Source organism: Bos indicus x Bos taurus, chromosome 22 (genome assembly GCF_003369695.1).
Source record: "Bos indicus x Bos taurus breed Angus x Brahman F1 hybrid chromosome 22, Bos_hybrid_MaternalHap_v2.0, whole genome shotgun sequence".
In the NCBI taxonomy this organism is placed as follows: domain Eukaryota; kingdom Metazoa; phylum Chordata; class Mammalia; order Artiodactyla; family Bovidae; genus Bos; species Bos indicus x Bos taurus.
In genome coordinates, this window is record NC_040097.1 from 59,238,384 (window position 1) to 59,259,956 (window position 21,573).

A 21,573-nucleotide genomic window follows, 5' to 3' on the forward strand; every position below is an offset into this window, starting at 1 on the left:
CACCTCATTAGAACTGACTGAAATGCTTTCCTTTTTATGGCTGAGTAATATTCCATTGTATATATGTATCTCAGCTTCTCTATCCACTCATCTGTCAATGGACATCTACATTGCTTCAATGTTCTAGCTATTGTAGACAGTGCTGCAATGAACATTGGGGTACTTGTGTCTTTTTCAATTTTGGTTTCCTCAGGGTATATGCCTAGTAGTGGGATTGCTGGGTCATATAGTGGTTTTGTGGCTGTATTGGTTTACATTCCCACCAGCAACGCAAGAGAATTCCCTTTTCGCCACATCCTCTCCAGCATTTATTGTTTGTAGACTTTTTGATGATGGCAATTCTGAGTAGTGTGAGGTGGTATCTCTTCGTAGTTTTGATTTGTATTTCTCTAATAATGAGCAATGTTGAGCATCTTTTCATGTGTTTATTAGGTATCTGCATGTCTTCTTTGGAGAAATGTCTGTTTAGGTCTTTTCCCCACTTTTTTATTGGGTTGTTTGTTTTTCTGGTATTGAGTTGTATGAATTGCTTATATATTTTGTAGATTGATTCTTTGCCAGTTCTTTCCTTTGCTATTATTTTCTCCCATTATGAGGGTTGTCTTTTCACCTTGTTTGTAGGTTCCTCTGCTGTGCAAAAGCTTTTAGGTTTAATTAGGTCCCACTTGTTTATTTTTTATTTTATTTCCATTACTCTAGGAGGTGGGTCATAGAGGATTTTGCTTTGATTTCTGTCATCGAGTGTTCTGCCAATGTTTTTCTCTAAGAGTTTTTTAGTTTCTGATCTTACGTTTAGGTCTTTAATCCATTTTGAGTTTATCTTTCTGTATGGTTTTAGAAAGTGTTCTAATTTCATTCTTTTACATGCATATGTCCAGTTTTCCCAGCACCACTTATTGAAAGGCTATCTTTGCCCCATTGTATATTCTTGCCTCCTTTGTTGAAAATAAGCTACCCATAGAGGGGTAGGTTTATCTCTGGGCTTTCTATCTTGTTCCATTGGTCTATACTTCTGTTTTGGTTCCAGTACCATACTGTCTTGATGACTGTAGTTTTGTAGTATAGTCTGAAGGCAGGAAGGTTGATTCCTCCAGCTCCATTCTTCTTTCTCAAGACTGCTTTGGGTATTCAGGATCTTTTGTGTTTCCATATGCATTGTGAAATTTTTTGTTCTAGTTCTGTGAAAATTGCCATTGGTAATTTGATAAGGATTGCATTGAATCCGTAGATTGTATTTGGTAGTGTAGTCATTTTCACAGTATTGATTCTTCCTACCCAAGAACATGAAATATCTCTCCATCTGTTTATGTTGTCTTTGATTTCTTTCACCAGTGTCTTTAATTTTCTGCATACCGTTCTTTTGTCTCCTTAGGTAGGTTTACTCCTAGATATTTTATTCTTTCTGTTGCAATCGTGAATGGAGTTGATTCCTTAATTTCTCTTTCTGATTTTTCATTGTTAGTATACAGGAATGCAAGTGATTTCTGTGTATTGACCTTGTATCCTGCAAGTTTCTGATTGGGTCTTTTTTTAATATTTTAAAATGTTCATTGTTGAGATCAGTTCTTTTCCTTTATTAAGTTTGTTATTAATCATGTTTTAAGTTCTCTTGTGGTAAATTGTTTATTTCTGTTTCATTATTTTTCAGGGGTTTTCTTTTGCTTTTTCAGTTGACAGTAGTTCTTTTTATTTAGCTTTCTCTGTCTCTATTACTTTAGGTGAAACAGTTGTCCACTGCAGTCTTGAAATGGCTGTTTTTATGTGGGAGCATCCCTCTGCACACTATGTGTGCCTTGTACCTGCCTCTGATGGGTGATCTGGATTTGAGGTGGATGCCAGTTATACCTTTCCTCGGGATGTGCTGGAAGCTATCCCCTTGATAGGCAGTGGTGCTAGAGATGGAGGGGCTAGACTTGGCACCAGATCTGAGGCAGGACTTCCTCTCTGCCCAGTGGCCATCACTGCCCTGTTAGAGGTGAGGTCTGCTTTTAAATTACCAGGGAAGAAGCTAGCTCTATCCCCTTTAAGTGGATTTCCGCCCCCTCTTCCATGCACCAAGACATTTGCTTCAGTGGCATGGGGTGCTAAAACAAGTGTGGTCTGTACATTGACAGAGATCTAATGCACTGACCATGTAAGCATCTGCAGCTCCAGTTGGATACTGACTCAGATGTAAGCCCCCTTTGTTTTTCATAGCTGATCATTTCTCCCTGCCTCTGCCACCACCCCCTACACATTTGTGGAACAGCTCTGCTGGGCTAGCAGAGAACTGTGTGGACTCGTGGGGTGTGTCAGAGGTTAGCTGTGGTAGAGCATCCCCATCAGAATCCAGGAAACTTCTGATGCTTCTTGAGTAAGTGCTAGCAATGGCCACTGCTGCCACTCTTAGGCTCTGCCCTGGGACCAGGTAGCCTGTATGTCCCGAGAATTTTAAATTTCATTTAAATTTTAAAAATTATATTAATATTTATATTTAGTACATGTTGAAATAATATTTTGGTTATTTTAGTTTAAAATGTTATTAATTTCACTTTTTTCTTTCTACTTCTTAAAACTGTGGCTGCCAGAATATTTAGACTTATGTTTGTAGTTTGCATATTTCTGTTGGACAGTGCTGGGCTTGTCTAGAAGATTATGGTGTGGGCTATGCGTTTGCCCTTGCTGAGGAGTAACCTGTGTGCAAGGGAATGATTTGCTGGAACAGACGTTCTACCCCTCTGCTCAATCCCGAGGCTTCTGCCCACACTTATATGGACACTGCTAAGATTATGCCCCTCTTTGAAAATATGAGGCAGGGATCATCCCTTTTCCTTATGTAAACACATGACCTTATTCCAGGTGTAAAAAGAATGTATTACCTATGTAAAACTGATGAATTTCATTTAATTTTCAAGGGTCTGGAAATATGGGCTGGAATGGGACAGAAAAAATAAATAGGATCAAGAGAGGAGTGGATTGGTGGGGGATTGGAAGATGGAAATGGAGAGGGAAGGAATTCACAGTTAGATGCACACATTTTGATATTATTCTAGTAATTAAGTTGAGTGGTGGGTGAATGAGTGCCAAATTTGCTAGGCTTGATAACTTGGGTATGTGTTGCATGTACGTATCAAAATTTCTGTGACTGTAGTGAAAGGGTTGGGGTAATAGAATTATCAGTCATGTTTATTTGTGTCTGAGTCCCTATATCAGTTCCCACCTAGTAAACACCTATCATGTGCCTTAAACATAGAGGATGTTTGATGTACTTTGGTCGTGTTGCAGTAAAGTATGGTTCTTATAATTTGTCAGGTTGGTGATGGACAGGGAGGCCTGGCGTGCTGTGATTCATGGGGTCGCAGAGTCGGGCATGACTGAGTGACTGATCTGATCTGATCTGATAGATATTTCTTATTTCTTAAAAAAAAAATGTTAAGAACTTGTCTCTCTAGATTCTAGTAGATAAAACAAGATTGAAGGTTATTTATGGCTGTCCTCAGTAGGGTCTAATGACTCTTCCACTGGGTGAAAGGTCCTGAGACGAACTTGCATAATGATAAGGAAATCCTAAGTTTTAGAACAGGGCAAAAAAGTGATGGTAATAATGCTGAGAAAATAAGGAAAAATATAATCTTCTTAAATGTAAAAATTATCTCATTTCATAGGAAGAGTTATAGTTTCTTCTTTAAGACAGCAGGAATAAAGCATGGAACATACTACATATAAAATTTTAAATGCTATTTCTTTTTCATACAAAATAAGTATTTTTTATTTTATTTTTTAATCTATTTTTGGCTGTTCTGAGTCTTCCTTGCTGTGCGGGCTTATCTCTAGTTGGGGCGAGCTGGGGCTGCTCTCTAGTTGCGGTGCACAGGCTTCTCACTGCAATGGCTTCTCTCGTTGCAGAGCATGGGCTCTAAAGCACATCGGCTTCAGTGGTTGCGGCACACGGGCTCAGTAGTTGTGATTCCCAGGCTCCAGAGCACAGGCTCAATAGTTGTGGCACAAGGGCTTCGTTGCTGCAAGTCATGTGGGATCTTCCTGGATCAGATATCAAAACTATGTCTCTTGCATGTCAGGAAGATTCTTTACCACTGAGCCACCAGGGTAGTTCAAGTATTTTGATTTTAAATATGACAAGAAAATCATTCAAGCCTAAGATTTAGGCTTATAATTATTCTTAGAGCTCATGAACAACTGTAATGCAACCAGGTTCTTCCATTGCTCATAGAATGTCAGCTCTGCTCTGGGTTCAATTATGTCTCTTTTCTCCCTTTATTAAACTCTTGAGGACATCTTTAGGAAAAACAAACCTATATTTTCATATGGTTTCATAAACCATAGTGGGATATAAGCTTTCAATAAATGTTAGTCAAATCCAAGTTGAATAAACCTTCTCATTCTGCTTACAGAGACTTCACTGGTGGAATAGGATCCAGACTGAGACCAGGTAATTTAGCTTTGTCAGCAGTAACATCACACATGCCACCCTGAAATTCAGTGCAATTTGTATTACAGTCTCATGTCTTTCCCCCTTTTATTTCTTCAGCTTTGCTGCCTCTTGACCTGCTTCTGAAAGTGCCACCCCTCCTGCTCAGTGCCCACGTTAAGGAGGTAGAGGCTGAGTTAGTGACGGGGTGGCAGTCCCACAGCCTTCCCACTGTGATTCTCCACAGTCTCAAACACCATGGTAGTACTTATATTAGATAACATTGGTCTCAAGCACACAATGGGTGAACACAGAATTGTGGTTGGGCCTGAATACCCAAATGATGCTTGGGAGGCAGCTCTAGTACAAACAACAGGAGAATCTCGTTTCATCTGTCCATTATTATTATATATAGTTTGGCAAATTAACAGTGTCAAGGTGCTTTCTGTGTTCACTTATTTGATGAAATATATGAGCTATTTTTCTAAAGTTTGTGTTTTTGCTTTGGTAGGAATGTTAGCCAGTTAAATTTTGAAGCTAACAGTGCATACCTACTACCAAAAATAGTAACTATGTTTTACATACGTATTTCTATAAGCTGTGCACCTATACGGTATAAGAGAGTAAAGCATATCTTTTCTTCTATCTCCTTTACTCTGATGCAGATAATTCTTTTTACTTATTTGTATTTTATTAAAGCAATGTTATATCAAATTGTTTCTCTAATAAGGTAGAAATTATGAATTCTTAAAGTATAATGGTTTATAGTAATTGTTTGAGAAAAAAAGAGTGTGTTTTAACATTTCTAATTTCTATTAAAGTGGACCAAATGTTCAACAGTAACAGTAAAGCTTTTAATTAAACCTGGATAATTCAGGAAAAAAACTTAGTGATTGTGCTTTTAACATATGTATATGACTCAAGTATAAAGTTCTGTTTTACTACTTTGGTTAATTTGGAATTATTGCTTAAAGTTATTTTCACTTTAACTTCCTTAATTTGTGTTCTTTTGTAGAGTTAATACATATGAACTTTTAGGAGATGTGAATTGATTTACTGTAATACTAGTCTGTGTCTCCACATTTATTAAATTTGCTTTAGAAGACTTATTGACAGTTTGGGGGCAATTACATGATCAGCATAGATGCAGAAAAGAGATAACTTTGTTGTTAAGGTGTCCAAAACATTATTAAGATGTTATGTTGACCATGCCCCACTCCAGCTATTTTGGTACAAGGTAAGTTCATAATATAGCCATGAAGCTAAAATGATTGTTATTAATTGTAAAACAGTGAGAGCAAAGCATATACATATGTAAGCAATTTGAAGTTCAGTTGTGATTCATAAAAAGAATTACTTTTCCTAAAGGGTATTTTGAGTTAGTTAGTTCAAGACTTGACTTTATGTCTGCAAAATTAATCAGATCTCTGGATATTTAAACAAACTCTTTAGCATGGATAACATGTAATATATTACATTTCTTAGACCTACAGTTTGTTATACTATCTACTTTTAAAACATTTACCAATTCATGCATTTAAATTTAAAACAGAATATACTATAGCATTTTAAGTGTTGTCAGTGAATGCTAAAGTTTACCTATAAAGGAATGACAGTTTTGACTAATATTATAGAACACAGTAATGCATATGGAGAAAATTTGAGTTATTACCTAAGAGTTATTCCACATTACAGTGAAAAAACCATATTTTTATTCGTCTAATGCAGAGTGGTTTTTCTGCATATTATAAAGTCATACTTTTCTAAATGTTGCAGGTGATCTTGGACTAATTGGTTGCTTTGCCAAATGACAAACAACTGGTATAGGCCCCACTTAGATTGCCTCTTGTGCAAATGAGGATTCATTCCACTGTATATGAACAACAGCTTTAGTCCTGTATTGCCTAAATGTTCTGGAAAAAACTGTCAGAGAAGAGAGAATTTTGTCAGAACCTGGATATATTCCCAGGACTAAATCTAGAATGTGAGCATCATTTTCCATTTGCTATGGCAGAACAAAGGGTGAAAACTATTACTTTAGAGTGTCGAATGGCTGTATTAGAATGTGATAGCATACTCTTAAAATGTGAACTTCTAGGCTCATATTGTGGCCATATGGCAGTATTTAATGCACTTCTGAACTCCTGTAAAACAAATAACCATGAAGCCATTTCAACACTATTATTAAAAATTCTCTTGTTCTGCCTTTTAATACTAATTAGATTCTGCAAATAATTTATTTTATAATGTATTCCTTAGATTAAATAATAGTAATTTGACAACAGAATTGAAAACTTAAGAATTTTTGTACTGAGTAGACGAAAGTATTAGCAGTAATTAAAATGGAATGAATAAATGAATTGACATGCATAACATGCAAACTATGCATGTTAACTATTTTAGCTCTATTTTACTAACCTTTTTCACTTACAGATTACCACTGTACAAATTTGGCCATTTCTGAGTACTATCTGTATTACTATTTTCCAAATATCTATTTCTTTCATTTGATTTACTTTCTCAACAGAAACAGACTCACAGAGAACAGACTAGTGTTTACCAGTAGGGAGAGGGAAAGGTGAAAGGGGAAGGGGGTTAAGAGGTACAATTAGATATAAGTAAGTGGCATATACCCTGGAGAAACCACATTTCAAAAAGACAACATGTACCCCAATGTTCACTGCAGCACTATTTGTAATAGCCAGGACATGGAAGCAACCTAGATGTCCATGACAGACGAATGGATAAAGGAGTTGTGGTACATATACACAATGCAATATTCAGTTCAGTTCAGTTCAGTCACTCAGTCATGTCCAACTCTTTGCGACTCCATGAATTGCAGCATGCCAGGCCTCCCCGTCCATCACCAACTCCTGGAATTTGCTCAAACTCAAGTCCATCGAGTTGGAGATGCCATCCAGCCATCTCATCCTCTTGCCCACAATCCCTCTCAGCATCAGGGTCTTTTCCAATGAGTCAACCCTTTGCATGAGGTGGCCAGAGTATTGGAGTTTCAGCTTTAGCACCAGGCCTTCCAACGAACACCCAGGACTGATCTCCTTCAGAATGGACTGGAATGCAGTATTACTCAGCCATAAAAATGAATGAATTTGAGTCAATTCTAGTGAGGTGGATAAACCAAGAGTCTGATATACAGAGTGAAATAAGTCAGAAAGAAAAGAACAAATATAGTATATTAAAGCATAGTTTGTTCTCTGTGAATCTGTTTCTGTTTTGCTCTATGCATTCATATGCTTTATTTTTTAGATTCCATATATAAGTGAAAACACACACAGTATTTATCTTCCTCAGTGTGACATTTTTCACTAAGCATAATATTCTCTAGGTCCATCCACATTGCTGAAAAATGGCAGAATTTAATTCCTTTTTATGGATGAATAATATTCCATTGCATATATACACACCATATCTTTTTTATCCATTCATCTGTCAGTGGGCACTTGGGTTGCTTCCACACCTTGACAATTGTAAATGATGCTGCTATGAACATTGGGGTACATACGTCTTTTTGAATTAGTGTTTTTTTGTTTTCTTCAGATATATAACCAGAAGTGGGATTGCTGGGTCATATGGTAGTTGTATTTTTAATTTTTGTGGAAATTCCATGCTGCTTCCCATAGTGGCTGAACCAATTTACACTCTCGCCACCAGTATACTAGGGCTCCCTTTTCTCCACATCATTGCCAACATTTATGTGTTGTCTTTTGGCTATAGCCATTCTGACAGGTAAAAGTTGATTTCTCGTGATAGTTTTGATCTGAATTTCCCTGATGATTAACAAGTTGGAGCATCTTTTTATGTTTCCATTGTCCAGCTGTATGTTTTCTTTGGAGAAATGTCTATTAATGTGCTCTGTCCATTTTTAACTTATTTATATTGAATTGTATGAGTTTTCAATTTATTTTGGATATTCCCCTTATCAGACATATCTTTTGCAAATATCTTCTCCCATTCAATAGTTTGTCTTTTCATTTTGTCTATAGTTTGATTCACTCTGCAAAAGCTTTTAAGTTTGATTAAATCTGATTTGTTTATTTTTGCCTATGTTTGCTGTGTCTGAGAAGACATATCCAAAAAAATATTTCTAAGGCCTGTATCAGAGTGTACTGCTTATGTTTTCTTTTAATTTTATGGTTTCTAGTTTTACATTTAAGCCTTTAATCTCTATTTTGTGTTTAGTTTTGTATCGTGAGTGAGTGAAAGTCGCTTAGTAGTGTCTGACTCTTTGCGACCCCATGGACTATATGGTCCCTGGAATTCTCCAGGCCAGAATACTGCAGTGGGTAGCCTTTCCCTTATCCAGGGGATCTTCCCAACCCAGGGATCAAACCCAGGTCCCCTGTATTTCAGGTGGATTCTTTACCAGCTGAGCCACCAGGGAAGCCCTATTTTTGTATATGGTATGAGGAAATGTTCTAATCTTGTTTTAAATGTAGCTGCCCAGTTTTTCCAGAACTATTTGTTGAAAGACTCTCTTTTCCCCGTTTTATATTCTTGCCTCCTTTGTCATAGATTAGGTGACCACATGTGTGTAGGTTTATTTCTGGGCTCTCTACTCTTCCATTGATCTATGTGTCTGTTTTTGTGCCAGTACCATACTGTTTTGACTACTGTAGGTTTGTAGTATAGTTCAAACATAGGGCACATACATTCAGCTTTGTTCTCCATGTCTGTGCCTCTGTTCCTGTTTATCTGCACCATTTTTCTAGATTCCATATATATGCATTAATATATGATATTTTTTTCTTTTTTACTTACTTCACTCTGTATGACAGGCTCTAGGTTCATCCACATCCCTACTACTAACCCAATTTCATTCCTTTTTGTGACTGAATAATATTCCATTGTGTATATGTACTACATCTTTATTCATTCATCTGTCAGTGGACATCTAGGTTGCTTCCATGTCCAGGCTATTGTAAATAGTGCTGTGATGAACACTGGGGTACATGTGTCTTTTTGAGTTGTGGTTTTCTTAGGGTATATGGCCTGTTTCGGGATTGCTGGATCATATGGTAGTTCTGTGTTTAGTTTTTTAAGGTATCGCTGTACTGTTCTCCACAGTGGCTGTACCAATTTACATTCCAACCAACAGTGTAAGAGAGTTCCCTTTTCTCCACACCCTCTCCAGCATTTGATGTTTGTGGATTTTTTGATGATGGCCATTTTGGCTGGTATGACCTGGTACCTCATTGTAGTTTTGATTTGTATTTTGCTGATAATTAGTGATGTTGAGCATCATTTCTTGTGTTTATTGGCCATCTATATTTCTTCTTTGGAGAAATGTTTATTTAGATCTTCTGCCTATTTTTTTATTTTATTTTTTAAAATATTTAACTCCATGAGCTGATTGTATATTTTGGAGATTAACCCTTTGTCCATGGCTTTGTTTGTAAATATTTTGTCCCATTCTGAGGTTTGTCTTTTTGTCTTGCTTATGGTTTCCTTTGTTGTGCAAAAGTTTTTAAGTGTAATTGGATCCCAGTTGTTTATTTTGTTTTTATTTTCATTATTTCAGGAGGTGGCTCAAAAAAGATCTTGCTGTGATTTATGTCAAAGAGTGTTTTTCCTTTGTTTTCCTCCAAGAGTTTTATAGTCTTACATTTAGGTCTTTACTTCATTTTGAGTTTATTTTATGTATGATATTAGGTAGTATTCTAATTTCATTCTTTTACATGTACCTGTCTAGATTTCCCAGCACCACTTATTGAAGAGGCTGTCTTTTCTCCATTGTATATTCTTACCTCCTTTGTTGTAGACTAGGTGATTTTAGGTCCATGGGTTTATATCTGGGCTTTCTATCCTGTACCATTGGTTTATATTTCTGTTTTTGTGCCAGTACCATACTATTTTGATTACTGTAGCTTTTTAGTAAAGTTTGAAGTCAGGAAGCCTGATTCCTCCTGCTCCATTTTTCTTTCTCAAGATTACTTTGGCTGTTTGGGGTCTTACGTGTTTCCGTACAAACTGTAAGATTTTTTTGTTCCAATTTTGTGGAATTGCCATGGCAATTTGATAGAAATTGCAGTGAATTTGTAGATTGCTTTGGGTAGTATATTCATCTTTACTATATTGGTTCTTTTAATCCAAGAATATGATATATCTCTCTGTTTGTGTCCTCTTTGATTTCTTTCATCAGAGTTTTATAGTTTTCTGAGAACACTGAAGCTTTCTCAGTCTTCTGAAGTCTTTTGCTTCCTTAGGTAAATTTATTCTTAAGTATCACCTCAATTAATATTCCCTGGGGCATGATGTTCTCTGTTAGTCCAGTGGTTCTGACTCAGTTCTCCCACCTCAGGAGCTCAGGCCTGATCTCTGGCCCATGAAGTGGGATCTTGCAAGCCACAGGGCATGCCAAAAAAAGGAGCAGGGCAATGCAAATAATTACAAATTAAATTTAGAAAACTAACAGATATATTCAGAAAAATAATAATCTATGTAAAACAAGTACTGGAGGGTAAAACTAAGCTCCAGTAGCAAAGAAGAAAAAAATCATAAATGATCATAAAAAATAAAAGGAAGCATGCTGCTGCTGCTAAGTTGCTTCAGTCGTGTCCGACTCTGTGTGACTCCATAGACGGCAGTCCACCAGGCTCCCCCGTTCCTGGGATTCTCCAGGCAAGAACACTGGAGTGGGTTTCCATTTCCTTCTCCAATGCATGAAAGTGAAAAGTGAAAGGGAAGTTGCTCAGTCGTGTCCGACTCTTAGCGACCCCATGGACTGCAGCCTACCAGGCTCCTCCGTCCACAGGATTTTCCAGGCAAGGGTACTGGAGTGGGGTGCCATTGCCTTCTCCAAAAAGGGAGCATAACAATAACAAAAAAAAAAAAATGAATGCAGAAAATTAACAGTTATTTTATTAAAAAATAAGAAGAATATATACAAAAGAACCACTGAAGGGTAAAACAGAACTCGATAATGGCAAAGAACCAAAAAAAACCCAAACAAAACAAAACAAAACAACGACAAAAGCAACAAAAAGACAGAAAAACCTCAGCTGTGAGGGGCAGGGCTTAGGCAGGGGCTGGGTTTATGTGGAGGCTAGCTTTAGGCAGGGGCAGGGTCCTGATTCAGGACCCACACTGCTGGAAAAGGCCCTGATTGGGGGTTGGGGCTTGGGTTCAGCCTAGCTGAGGGGGCCTCTGCAGTCTCTCCTGCCTTAGGGTGTGCAGGATCACACCTGGGGCCCCAGGAGGCTCCCTGGGGCCAAGTGGGTAGAATACCAGGCAGGTTCCCCGATCCTCTGAATCCCAAGTGACTCTCCCCCCAGGGCTTGGCTCTTCGTCATACTCCCCTCCTCTCACACCCATAGGACCTACATAGGCAGAGTAGGTCCTGTAGGGTGAAAGGCACCTTAAAGGGCAGAGAGGGCCCCAGAGGCTGGAGAGCCAGGCCCAGGGCCTTAGGAGACTCCCGTGGGCTCAGTGGGCAAGGGAGCAGCAGGCACTTCTCCTGACCCCTGAGGGCTCCCCAGTTTGGCTTGCATCCTTCTTCCCACTCCCTCTCACACCCCCAGTACTCACGTGGGCAGAGAGGTCCCTGAAGGGCATAGGACCAGGCTTGAAGCCTGTGAAAGCTCCCTGGGGCCAAGTGGGCAGGAGGGAATGCCAAGCACATTCCCCCCTCCTCATCCTACAACCTCTGAAGGTCTTTTCTACTCCCTGTTAACATCCTGGAGGCACGCATGCCTCTGGGTGCTCCCAGTCACTCCTCAGCCACACCAGTCCTGTCTGGCCTCCACTTTTCCTCCCTCTTTGCTCCCGTTCACATACTACCTGATTGCTTAGTGGGTTCCTCCCATCTGTCTGGTTTTCAGAGGCCCCCCACCAGCATCTTGTGAGTATCCTAGTTGTAGGGCAACAGAAACTCCATGTCTTCCCTCTCAGTAATCTTGGCTCTGCCCTAATATATATATATATATATATATATATATATATATTTTTTTTTTTTTTACTTTTTCAGGGAGCTCCTGCTGTAAACTTTCCCTTCCCCTGTTGTTCAAAAATCCCTGATTCTTAGCAGAGAGAATTCAGAAAAATAGTATACTATGTCTTGGTCAATTGGGGAATATGTGTAGTCCATCTCTTGATCATTTTGTAGTAACTAAGAGGTTCAGAGCTTGTGCTGTGAATTGTAACTTCAGTAGACTGGACCAGGAGCGGGCCCCTAACTTCACTATTGTAATGTGTCATGAGATAATAAACCAGATATAGTGTACTGCACAGGGTATGAAGGCATAATGTTTCCAATTTATTACATGTACTTGCTTTCCAAAAATATTTGATCCATTAAATGTTAAAAGGTACAATGAGAACGTGTTAGAAGTAGCAGCTCCTTTTAAGAAAAGAAGTAGTATTTCAGGTGTGGGAAGGAGCATACGTGTTAGGTTACATGGTCCATGGTTTCATGGTCTCCTGGTAACAAGTTAGGAGAGTTGAGTAAGTGTAGAGTTAGGGCCCATCTAATTGCAGGTCCCAGTTCTTCAGGCTTGGTTGGACACTCTTCTTAATTTCAGTTATCTGTAAAATGAGGACACCGTTCAGAACAGTTACGAGGACCACATGAGACAACATGTGTGAAACCCTTGCCAGCACCTCTCTAGGTCCTCCTACCACCACCTCAGAGGGGAGACTTAGCTGTTCAGTGTCATGTCCACCACACAGTGAGCTAGCAAATATGATTGTTTGGCATTTTAAGTAAATTGCCACTTATAATGAATTTTGTGGTTTCCTCCTAAGTTTTAAAACACTAATTCAGCTCCCTATTTTAATAAAACCATAAAAGGAATACAGAGTGTTCCAATTTAAACTTTGATTTTATTTAAATTTTAATGAGACCAAATACTTTCTATCTTTTGCAGCAGGAAGTATATAGGTATGACTCATGAACATACTATGCATGACTGACATTGAAATAAGATCAGTTTATATGGTATCTTTTTTTTTTTTTTTCCTGTCCACATTCTGTAGCATGCAGGATCTTAGTTCCCCAATCAGGGAACAAACCCAGGCCCTTGACAGAACATAGATTCCTAACCACTGAACCACCAGGGAATTACACCTATGATCTCTTTTTAAGGGAAATTTCTTTTAATAAAATTGTCAATATAAATATGTGTTATATTTTTGGTGAATAGTTAAGTATAGTATTTTCAGTGTGCTAATCTGAAAGACAGGGAGAATGCTTTATATGGCTAACATTTGCCATGAAGTTGGTAGTTATTAATGTCTAATGAATAAAAATTTTAAAGATATATATTTGGATTTTTATTATTTTTGTATTCCTAAAATTACTAATGGCTACATATTTTGGGATGGGGAATATAAAAAACAGTGATGATTTGATAAGGTAGAAAAGGAGGAATAAAAATTATCCTACCTAGGATTAGCTGAAGTTGTTCAGGAAATCAAGAGGGTTTGCAAGTGTTATAGTCAGACTCCCATCATTATGAACCTTAAATTTCTTTCTTCTCCCCAGTCCTAACCCACGTGATCACTCACATCTCAGTAATCCTGCCAGAGCACCCAGAGTGCTGAACTGGTCATGCAATCCTGACTTGTCATGGCATAACAGCAGCAGATAACCTTGAGAGACTGTCTTTAGTCTAGGTGATGGGGTTGGGAATTGCCCTTTAAACTGAACAGAAGTAACAGATTAGGGGAAAATACTTATAACATATAAAATACAGTAAAAGGATTAGTATTCAGACAATGTAAAGGGCATATACAAATCAATAAGAAAAAAGAAACTTGGGAAACAGAAAATTCACCAAAGAAGTGCAGCACCTCATCAGCATTGAGATAAACACAACACAAAAAAAAATCACAGTGGTAAAATTGAAAAGTTTGACTATAGTGTTGATCAAGGGATAGAAAAGTGGATTCTCTTCTGGTTAGAGTGCAAATTGATTCAGCTCCTTTAACATGTATTTGTTAAAATTGCAAATATATGTATCAAAGGGCCCAGCTACTTAATTTCTCATTTACACTAAAAGACCTCTTGCACTATGCACAGTGAGGCACACACACACATATTCACTGTATGAACACATATATTCACTGCAGCATCATTTACTATCATAATAAGTTGAAAGAAAACTAAGTCCCTATCAAGACAGAAGTGTATGCATGCATACAGAACATGCATGCAGAACATGTAGTACTGTTCAATGGTGGTCATTAAAAATGAGCTATAACTGATAAGAAATTATATAACTATATTTGATAAGAAATAATCTCCAAGACAGACAGAATAAAAATTGTAACCAGACTTACAATGTGTCACCATTTATTTAAAAAGAGGGAAAGAAAGCATGAGGTAGCACTATAGATTTTCTACAATAGTAGCTTTCAAAGTGTTTTATTTTTTGGAAATGATCCTCAGGAAGGCACACATTTCATATCTAGACTGAGTGAACCCTTACTACATGCAGTACTCTGAAATTTTTGTATCCTGTTTTATTCCGTGCCATTCCTTTCCACTTTTCAAAAGCTGGTCCTGGCTCATTAAACTGATTCAGGACTCAACCATAGTTTGAAAAATATTGCTCTGAAGGTGCACACTGAAATATGTAAATAGAAAAGTAACTGAAAGGCAACGCACCAAGCTGGTATCAGAGGTTGCCTCTGGGGAGAAGGCTGATGGACGGTGGTCCCAGGGGTTCTAGAGTCTCTTCTGTGATTACTTAGGTTATTGCACATTTTCTGCCTATTTTATAATAGGCATCTGTAAATATACATTTTAAAATGTACTTTTTAGAGAGTAAGAAATCAAAGCTATTTTCAAAACTCAAGGAATTACTGGGATTGAGAGAGTAGTGGCCAAGGGTCTTAAAGAAAAATTGTTGCACTGCATATTGAGTAGTACAGAAGGCAGGCATTCTAGCTAACTATTTCTGTTTTATATCTATGGCCACAGATATAAAACATCAACTAAACTACATAAGTTTTAGATATCAGTCTAGACAAACAAGTAATTACAGGGGTGGTGTGGGGAGGGAGATAGGAGGGAGGTTCAAAAGGGAGGGGATATATGTATACCTATGGCTGATTCATGTTGAGGTTTGACAGAAAACAGCAAAATTCTGTAAAGCAATTATCCTTCAATAAAAAATAAATTAATTAAAAAATAAAACTATAAAAAATAAAAAAAATTATTTTAAAAGAATAATTATTTCTGCAAAGAAACATTACTGTAGAAAATATAATGTATGTATACTTGGCCATCTCTGCAGGCTGAAGCAGATATGCCCAGTTCTCTGTTTTCTATTTCAGAACTACCTTAATTCTTTCTGGTTTATCTTCACATTTTTACACTAAAGGGTAATTTATTAAGCCTCATCTGAAAGGTCAAGTAACTCATGTTTACAAGAAGTTAGACACAGTTCCTAGAGGAGGTAGATCCTTTTAATTTCAAACATTTAAATGGTATTATATGTAGATGGATTAGAACTAGATGATTTCTTGTGTGAATTTCTCAACACAGTAAAAGCACCCGTAAGAAAAAGAATATTTTCTTTTTTTGTAGTTTGTTTCCTAAATATACACTTTCATATGCTAATTGTAAGACAAATTGAATCTTTTAATGACCACATTAAATTTTCTCTATAAATGTTCTGAAAATAAATTTTTAGGGTAAAATATTTAAGCCTTCTATAAAAAGCACTTATATAAGAATCATTTTTCAAAATCTTAGCTGTTGCTAAAGCAATGATTGTGTTCACCTTTAATTTCATCTACTCAAGGTTTCATTGAGGTAAAAAAAGAAGGTCTTTGGAACTTTTCTTTAAAAATGAGAATTTGGGAAGAAAAGCATTATTTTAGAAAGCATGCTACCGGTTGTAGCAAGGAAGGGAAAGAACAAGAAGATGGGAGAGAGGATAGTATACATCCACCTATCTGGTTTTTCTTCCATTGTGGATCTGAGGTTGAGAGGAGGCAGAGGGGACCTGTGACTAACATGGAGGTTGAGGCCTTTCTTTTAAATAGCTTTACATTCCTTGAAGTTAAGAGTGGGACTTGTGCCTATGACATGTGAATCTGGGAAAGTGGCTTATATGCAGTTTGGCACCAAGCTAGCCTAGGACTGTGAAAGTGATGTGGCTGTATGATGAGAACTCAGAATACATTATGAATGTCTCTTACTGATACCCAAAGGGAGGTGAAAATTATAATTCATAACAATTTTCAAACCATTGATTATATTACAAATTATAATTTATTAGTTTTTTTGTTTGCTCTGTAAGATTACCTATTCAGTATTTGCAATTTGGTAGTTTTAATAAAATTAGTTTTATTTGCTATAATGAATTAAAAATTTTAAAGTGTGATAGTCTCTTAACTGCACATATCTGATGCCTACCTTTTTAGTGGACACAGTATACAATACACCACTGACTGCTAGTGGCAGCCTGGTGTAATTGCAAGCAAATTTTCCAAGTGATAAATAGTCTTCCAGATGTTATCAATAACATCATCATGTTACTTAGGGGTCTGAGAAGTAGAAGGAAGGAATTATGCATCCAATATCATAACATATTGAAGTGTTACAAACTCTCTACATAATGTTTCATTGGCAGGATGAGGGTTTTTGCTTCAATTGTTTTTTTCCCCCTGAATTTTACCCCATTTTCCCATTAATATGGTGTTTGAAGGGGAAAACCAGGGTCTTCACTAACTGCAGATTTTTTTATCCACAGCATCTGCAGGAATTGCTGTGTCACAGAGGAAAGTACGTCAGATCAGTGATCCTATTCAGCAGATCCTAATCCAGCTGCACAAAGTCATCTACATCACTCAGGTCAGTGTGCCAGCTTTTTATTTCCTTTTCATCTTAAGTACAAGTTTGGTGCTAATATTGCCAAAGAACTCTTTGAGACACTCTTAGAATCCACTCCTGTGCATGTTCTCTGGGTTGCTACTAATATGGAATAACAAAATCTTGCAGTTTTTTATTTTTTTAATGTATAAGCTATTACCTCTTTGGTAATGATGTGTACCAGTTCCCCTGGATCATATTTCGCTGGATCATACCATATCCAGGGGAACTGGTACACATCATTACCAAAGAGGAAATGTGATATGAGATGGGTCATATGAGATATGACCCTTGTTCTTGACTTAAAGCTCACTATTGTGGGTCTTAAGAGGAATGAGTATCTCTTTTAAAAGTATTAGCCCTCATTTGTCCTAGGTGAGGTTAGTATAGAGTTTTGAAGCAAAAGAAGGCTTGTCTTCTCAGATGCAGGGTTTAAAGCTACTTCCACTGGCAATGATAGCTCAGAGTGAGTTGAGTTTCAAGATAGTCAATTTTATCTGGGTCCAACAACATGTCCCTGCTTGGAGTTTTAGTATTCTAATTTTTTTTTTTTTTACCTTTTGCATGAGAAATTTGGTGAAATGAGCATTCAGCTGACACTGTAACTCAGCAATCTACTCAATTAGATTCCTGTTTGATTATTAGCTATACCAGTGCTGTGGTAGCAAGAAGTACATTCTATTAGGGCTGTCATGGAATCTTTCTGGCTCTTAGACTATGATTTGAGCTGACAGTTAAAGGACCCAAGCCTGTCATTGTCTCTGTAAGTGCTCCAGTACATCTGAAGGACCCACCTCCCTCCCCATCCGTGTGGTCTTCATACTGCCTGATCATCAAATGTAGCAGTCGCTCAGGCTTCCAGGGTGCTCCCTTCAGTTGGCTCTTCATCCAGATGACTGTGATGAACTGCAGCAGCACTGCATGCCATGGATCACTAGCATCTTGTGTCCTCCTGGCAAATAACCCATCAGTGGGCTCAGTTCCAAGGGTACAATCAAACCAGTTTTCAAAATACCATCTGTGTGGCTCCTCCTGGACAATCCTGGAACCAAATCTGTTTCATTAAGAGTCTAGTCAGGGAACAGAAACCACAATAATTTCAACAGGGATGGTTTCACTTAAATACTTATATAAGAATTACTCATAATAACAGCGTATCATCTATTGAGGTGGAGAAGGCAATGGCAACCCACTCCAGTACTCTTGCCTGGGAAATCCCATGGACGGAGGAGCCTGGTGGGCTACAGTCCATGGGGTTGCAAGGAATCAGACACAACGGACGTGACTTAGCAGCAGCATCTACTGAGGAGGGGAAGAGAAATTTAAAGACCATAAGAGCAGATAGGGAAGTCACTATTTATAGGGCTAAGTAAGAGCACCCAAGAAAGGAACAAAATGAAAGAGGACACCCTATCCTGGGCTGAGGTTCAGACCTTACTGGAAAAACCAGAGAAATGTTCTGAGGTTCTGTGCTTTGGACCTGCTGGAAAGCAGCATGTAAGGATAACATGCTAGGAACTGCCCTCCATGGAACCAGGTGAGGTGCCAGAGGTAGGTTCTGCTCCATGGAACTCTTCAGAAAGCTGGTTGCAGGGTTGGTGCCACTGAATTTGGCTGAGGGTTAGCACCACTTGAAGTTCCCTTCCCTGCTGACCATTCAGTGCTGCCCAACTAAGGTAAGGGAGGAGTATCACTGGAACCAGAAAGACAGGCTGAATCCTCTACTAGCGCCCTCTGCTGATAGATATGAACATCCAGCCAGCTGACAAGGGATATATGTTTCAGTATCACAAACAGGGCAGAGAAGGTGGATTTGGAAGTGAGAGTAAACAAACTGACAACTGGCACAGTTAGCCTGGGGGCTTTATGAGGGGCTCCCTTATTTGGAACCTGCCAACCTCCAGCTTCTCACTGTTCCTCCTTTGACTTCTGCCCATCCTGGAGAGTAGCCTGGCTCTTATCTATCATGTTTGAATTGTTTTTTATGTATTTTTTGGTTGGTTCACTTTTAAACTAAATCTGGTATTCTTTCCAGTTACCCTGAGGGCTACCCTTTTGAGACTTAAGAATCTAAAGTTGATTACTTTTTCTTCCATTTTCTGCCTACAACCTTTCCCTTATGCAACCCCACAAAACTGTCTACCTGATTGAATGAAAGTAGGTGAAGGGGCAAGAAAATTGGTTAATAAATCAAAATATACTCTGCCATATCTCTATTGAGTAAAGGTATTATATTCAAAAACACATTTCCATTTAAATACTGATATAAATATGTGGGGAAGCTTTTTTAACTGTAGTGTTATGGAAATAACTTCAAATAGCTTTTTGGTTACCTTAACAATTCACTACCAAATTAAGAAATATATCCTTTGAAATTTAATTTCCATATGCCTGTCTTGATCATTTTTATATATTAATAATAAAAATAAAAAATAATGAAACCTTTAAAGGTTTTTTATTATTAATATATAAAAATGATCAAGACAGGACAACTTGGAAGAAATGGACAAATTCTTAGAAAAGTACAACTTTCCGAAACTGAACCAGGAAGAGATAGAAAATCTTAATAGACCCATCACAAGCACCGAAATTGAAACTGTAATCAGAAATCTTCCAGCAAACAAAAGCCCAGGTCCAGACAGCTTCACAGCTGAATTCCACCAAAAATTTAGAGAAGAGCTAACACCTATCCTACTCAAACTCTTCCAGAAAATTGCAGAGGAAGGTAAATTTCCAAACTCTTTCTATGAGGCCACCATCACCCTAATACCAAAACCTGACAAAGATGCCACAAAAAAAGAAAAAACTACAGGCCAATATCACTGATGAACATAGATGCAAAAATCCTTAACAAAATTCTAGCAATCAGAATCCAACAACACACTAAAAAGATCATACATCATGACCAAGTGGGCTTTATCCCATGGATGCAAGGAATCTTCAATATCTGCAAATCAATCAATGTAATACACCACATTAACAAATGGAAAAATAAAAGCCATATGATTATCTCAATAGATGCAGAGAAAGCCTTTGACAAAATTCAACATCCCTTTATGATAAAAGCTCTCCAGAAAGCAGGCATAGAAGGAACATACCTCAACATAATAAAAGTATATATGACAAACCCACAGCAAACATTATCCTCAATGGTGAAAAATTGAAAGCATTTCCCCTAAAATCAGGAACAAGGCAAGGGTGCCCAGTCTCACCACTACTATTCAATATAGTTTTGGAAGTTTTGGCCACAGCAATCAGAGCAGAAAAAGAAATGAAAGGAATCCAGATTAGAAAAGAAGAAGTAAAACTCTCACTGTTTGCAGATGACATGATCCTCTACATAGAAAACCCTAAAGACTCCACCAGAAAATTACTAGAGCTAATCAATGAATATAGTAAATTTGCAGGATATGAAATCAACACACAGAAATCCCTTGCATTCCTATACACCAACAATGAGAAAATAGAGAAATTAAGGAAACAATTCCATTCACCATTGCGATGAAAAAAATAAAATACTTAGGAATATATCTACCTAAAGAAACAAAAGACCTATATATATATAAAACTATAAAACACTGGTGAAATAAATCAAAAAGGACACTAATAGATGGAGAAATATACTGTGTTCATGGATCAGAAGAATCAATATAGTGAAAATGAGTATACTACCCAAAGCAATCTATAGATTCAATGCAATCCCTATCAAGCTACCAATGGTATTTTTCACAGAGCTAGAACAAATAATTTCACAATTTGTACGGAAATACAAAAACCTCAAATAGCCAAAGCAATCTTGAGAAAGAAGAATGGACCTGGAGGAATCAACCTGCCTGACTTCAGGCTATACTACAAAGCTGCAGTCATCAAAACAGTATGGTACTGGCACAAAGACAGAAATATAGATCAATGGAACAAAATAGAAAGCCCAGAGATAAATCCACGCACGTATGAACACCTTATCTTTGACAAAGGAGGCAAGAATATACAATGGAGAAAAGACAATCTCTTTAACAAGTGGTGCTGGGAAAACTGGTCAACCACTTGTAAAAGAATGAAACTAGAACACTTTCTAATACCATACACAAAAATAAACTCAAAATGGATTAATCTAAATGTGAGACCAGAAACTATAAAACTCCTAGAGGAGAACATAGGCAAAACAGTCTCCGACATAAGTCACAAATAAAAGCAAAAATAAACAAATGGGACTTAATTAAAATTAAAAGCTTCTGCACAACAAAAGAAACTCTAAGCAAGGTGAAAAGACAGCCTTCAGAATGGCAGAAAATAATAGCAAATGAAGCAACTGACGAAGAATTAATCT

At 37.6% G+C, this 21,573-nt stretch overlaps 1 protein-coding gene and 1 long non-coding RNA gene across 6 annotated transcripts in view; one reads left to right on the forward strand and one right to left on the reverse strand.

The window, feature by feature from the left end:
• NEK10 (NIMA related kinase 10) overlaps window positions 1-21,573 on the forward strand; it is a 259,600-nt gene that overhangs the window by 197,572 nt on the left and 40,455 nt on the right. For 3 of the 5 annotated variants that reach the window (XM_027522840.1, XM_027522843.1, XM_027522841.1), the window contains 3 exons: window positions 4,392-4,429; window positions 4,529-4,669; window positions 17,128-17,228. In XM_027522840.1, the coding sequence (XP_027378641.1) occupies window positions 4,392-4,429; window positions 4,529-4,669; window positions 17,128-17,228 (280 nt within the window). The remainder of the gene's footprint in view (window positions 1-4,391; window positions 4,430-4,528; window positions 4,670-17,127; window positions 17,229-21,573) is intronic. The other 2 variants (XM_027522842.1, XR_003507765.1) reach the window with 2 other exon arrangements.
• LOC113880552 lies at window positions 12,660-19,633 on the reverse strand. The gene is made up of 2 exons (XR_003507766.1): window positions 18,041-19,633; window positions 12,660-12,949 (listed from the first exon to the last, which is right to left on the reverse strand). It is a non-coding gene; the product is annotated as an uncharacterized LOC113880552 (long non-coding RNA).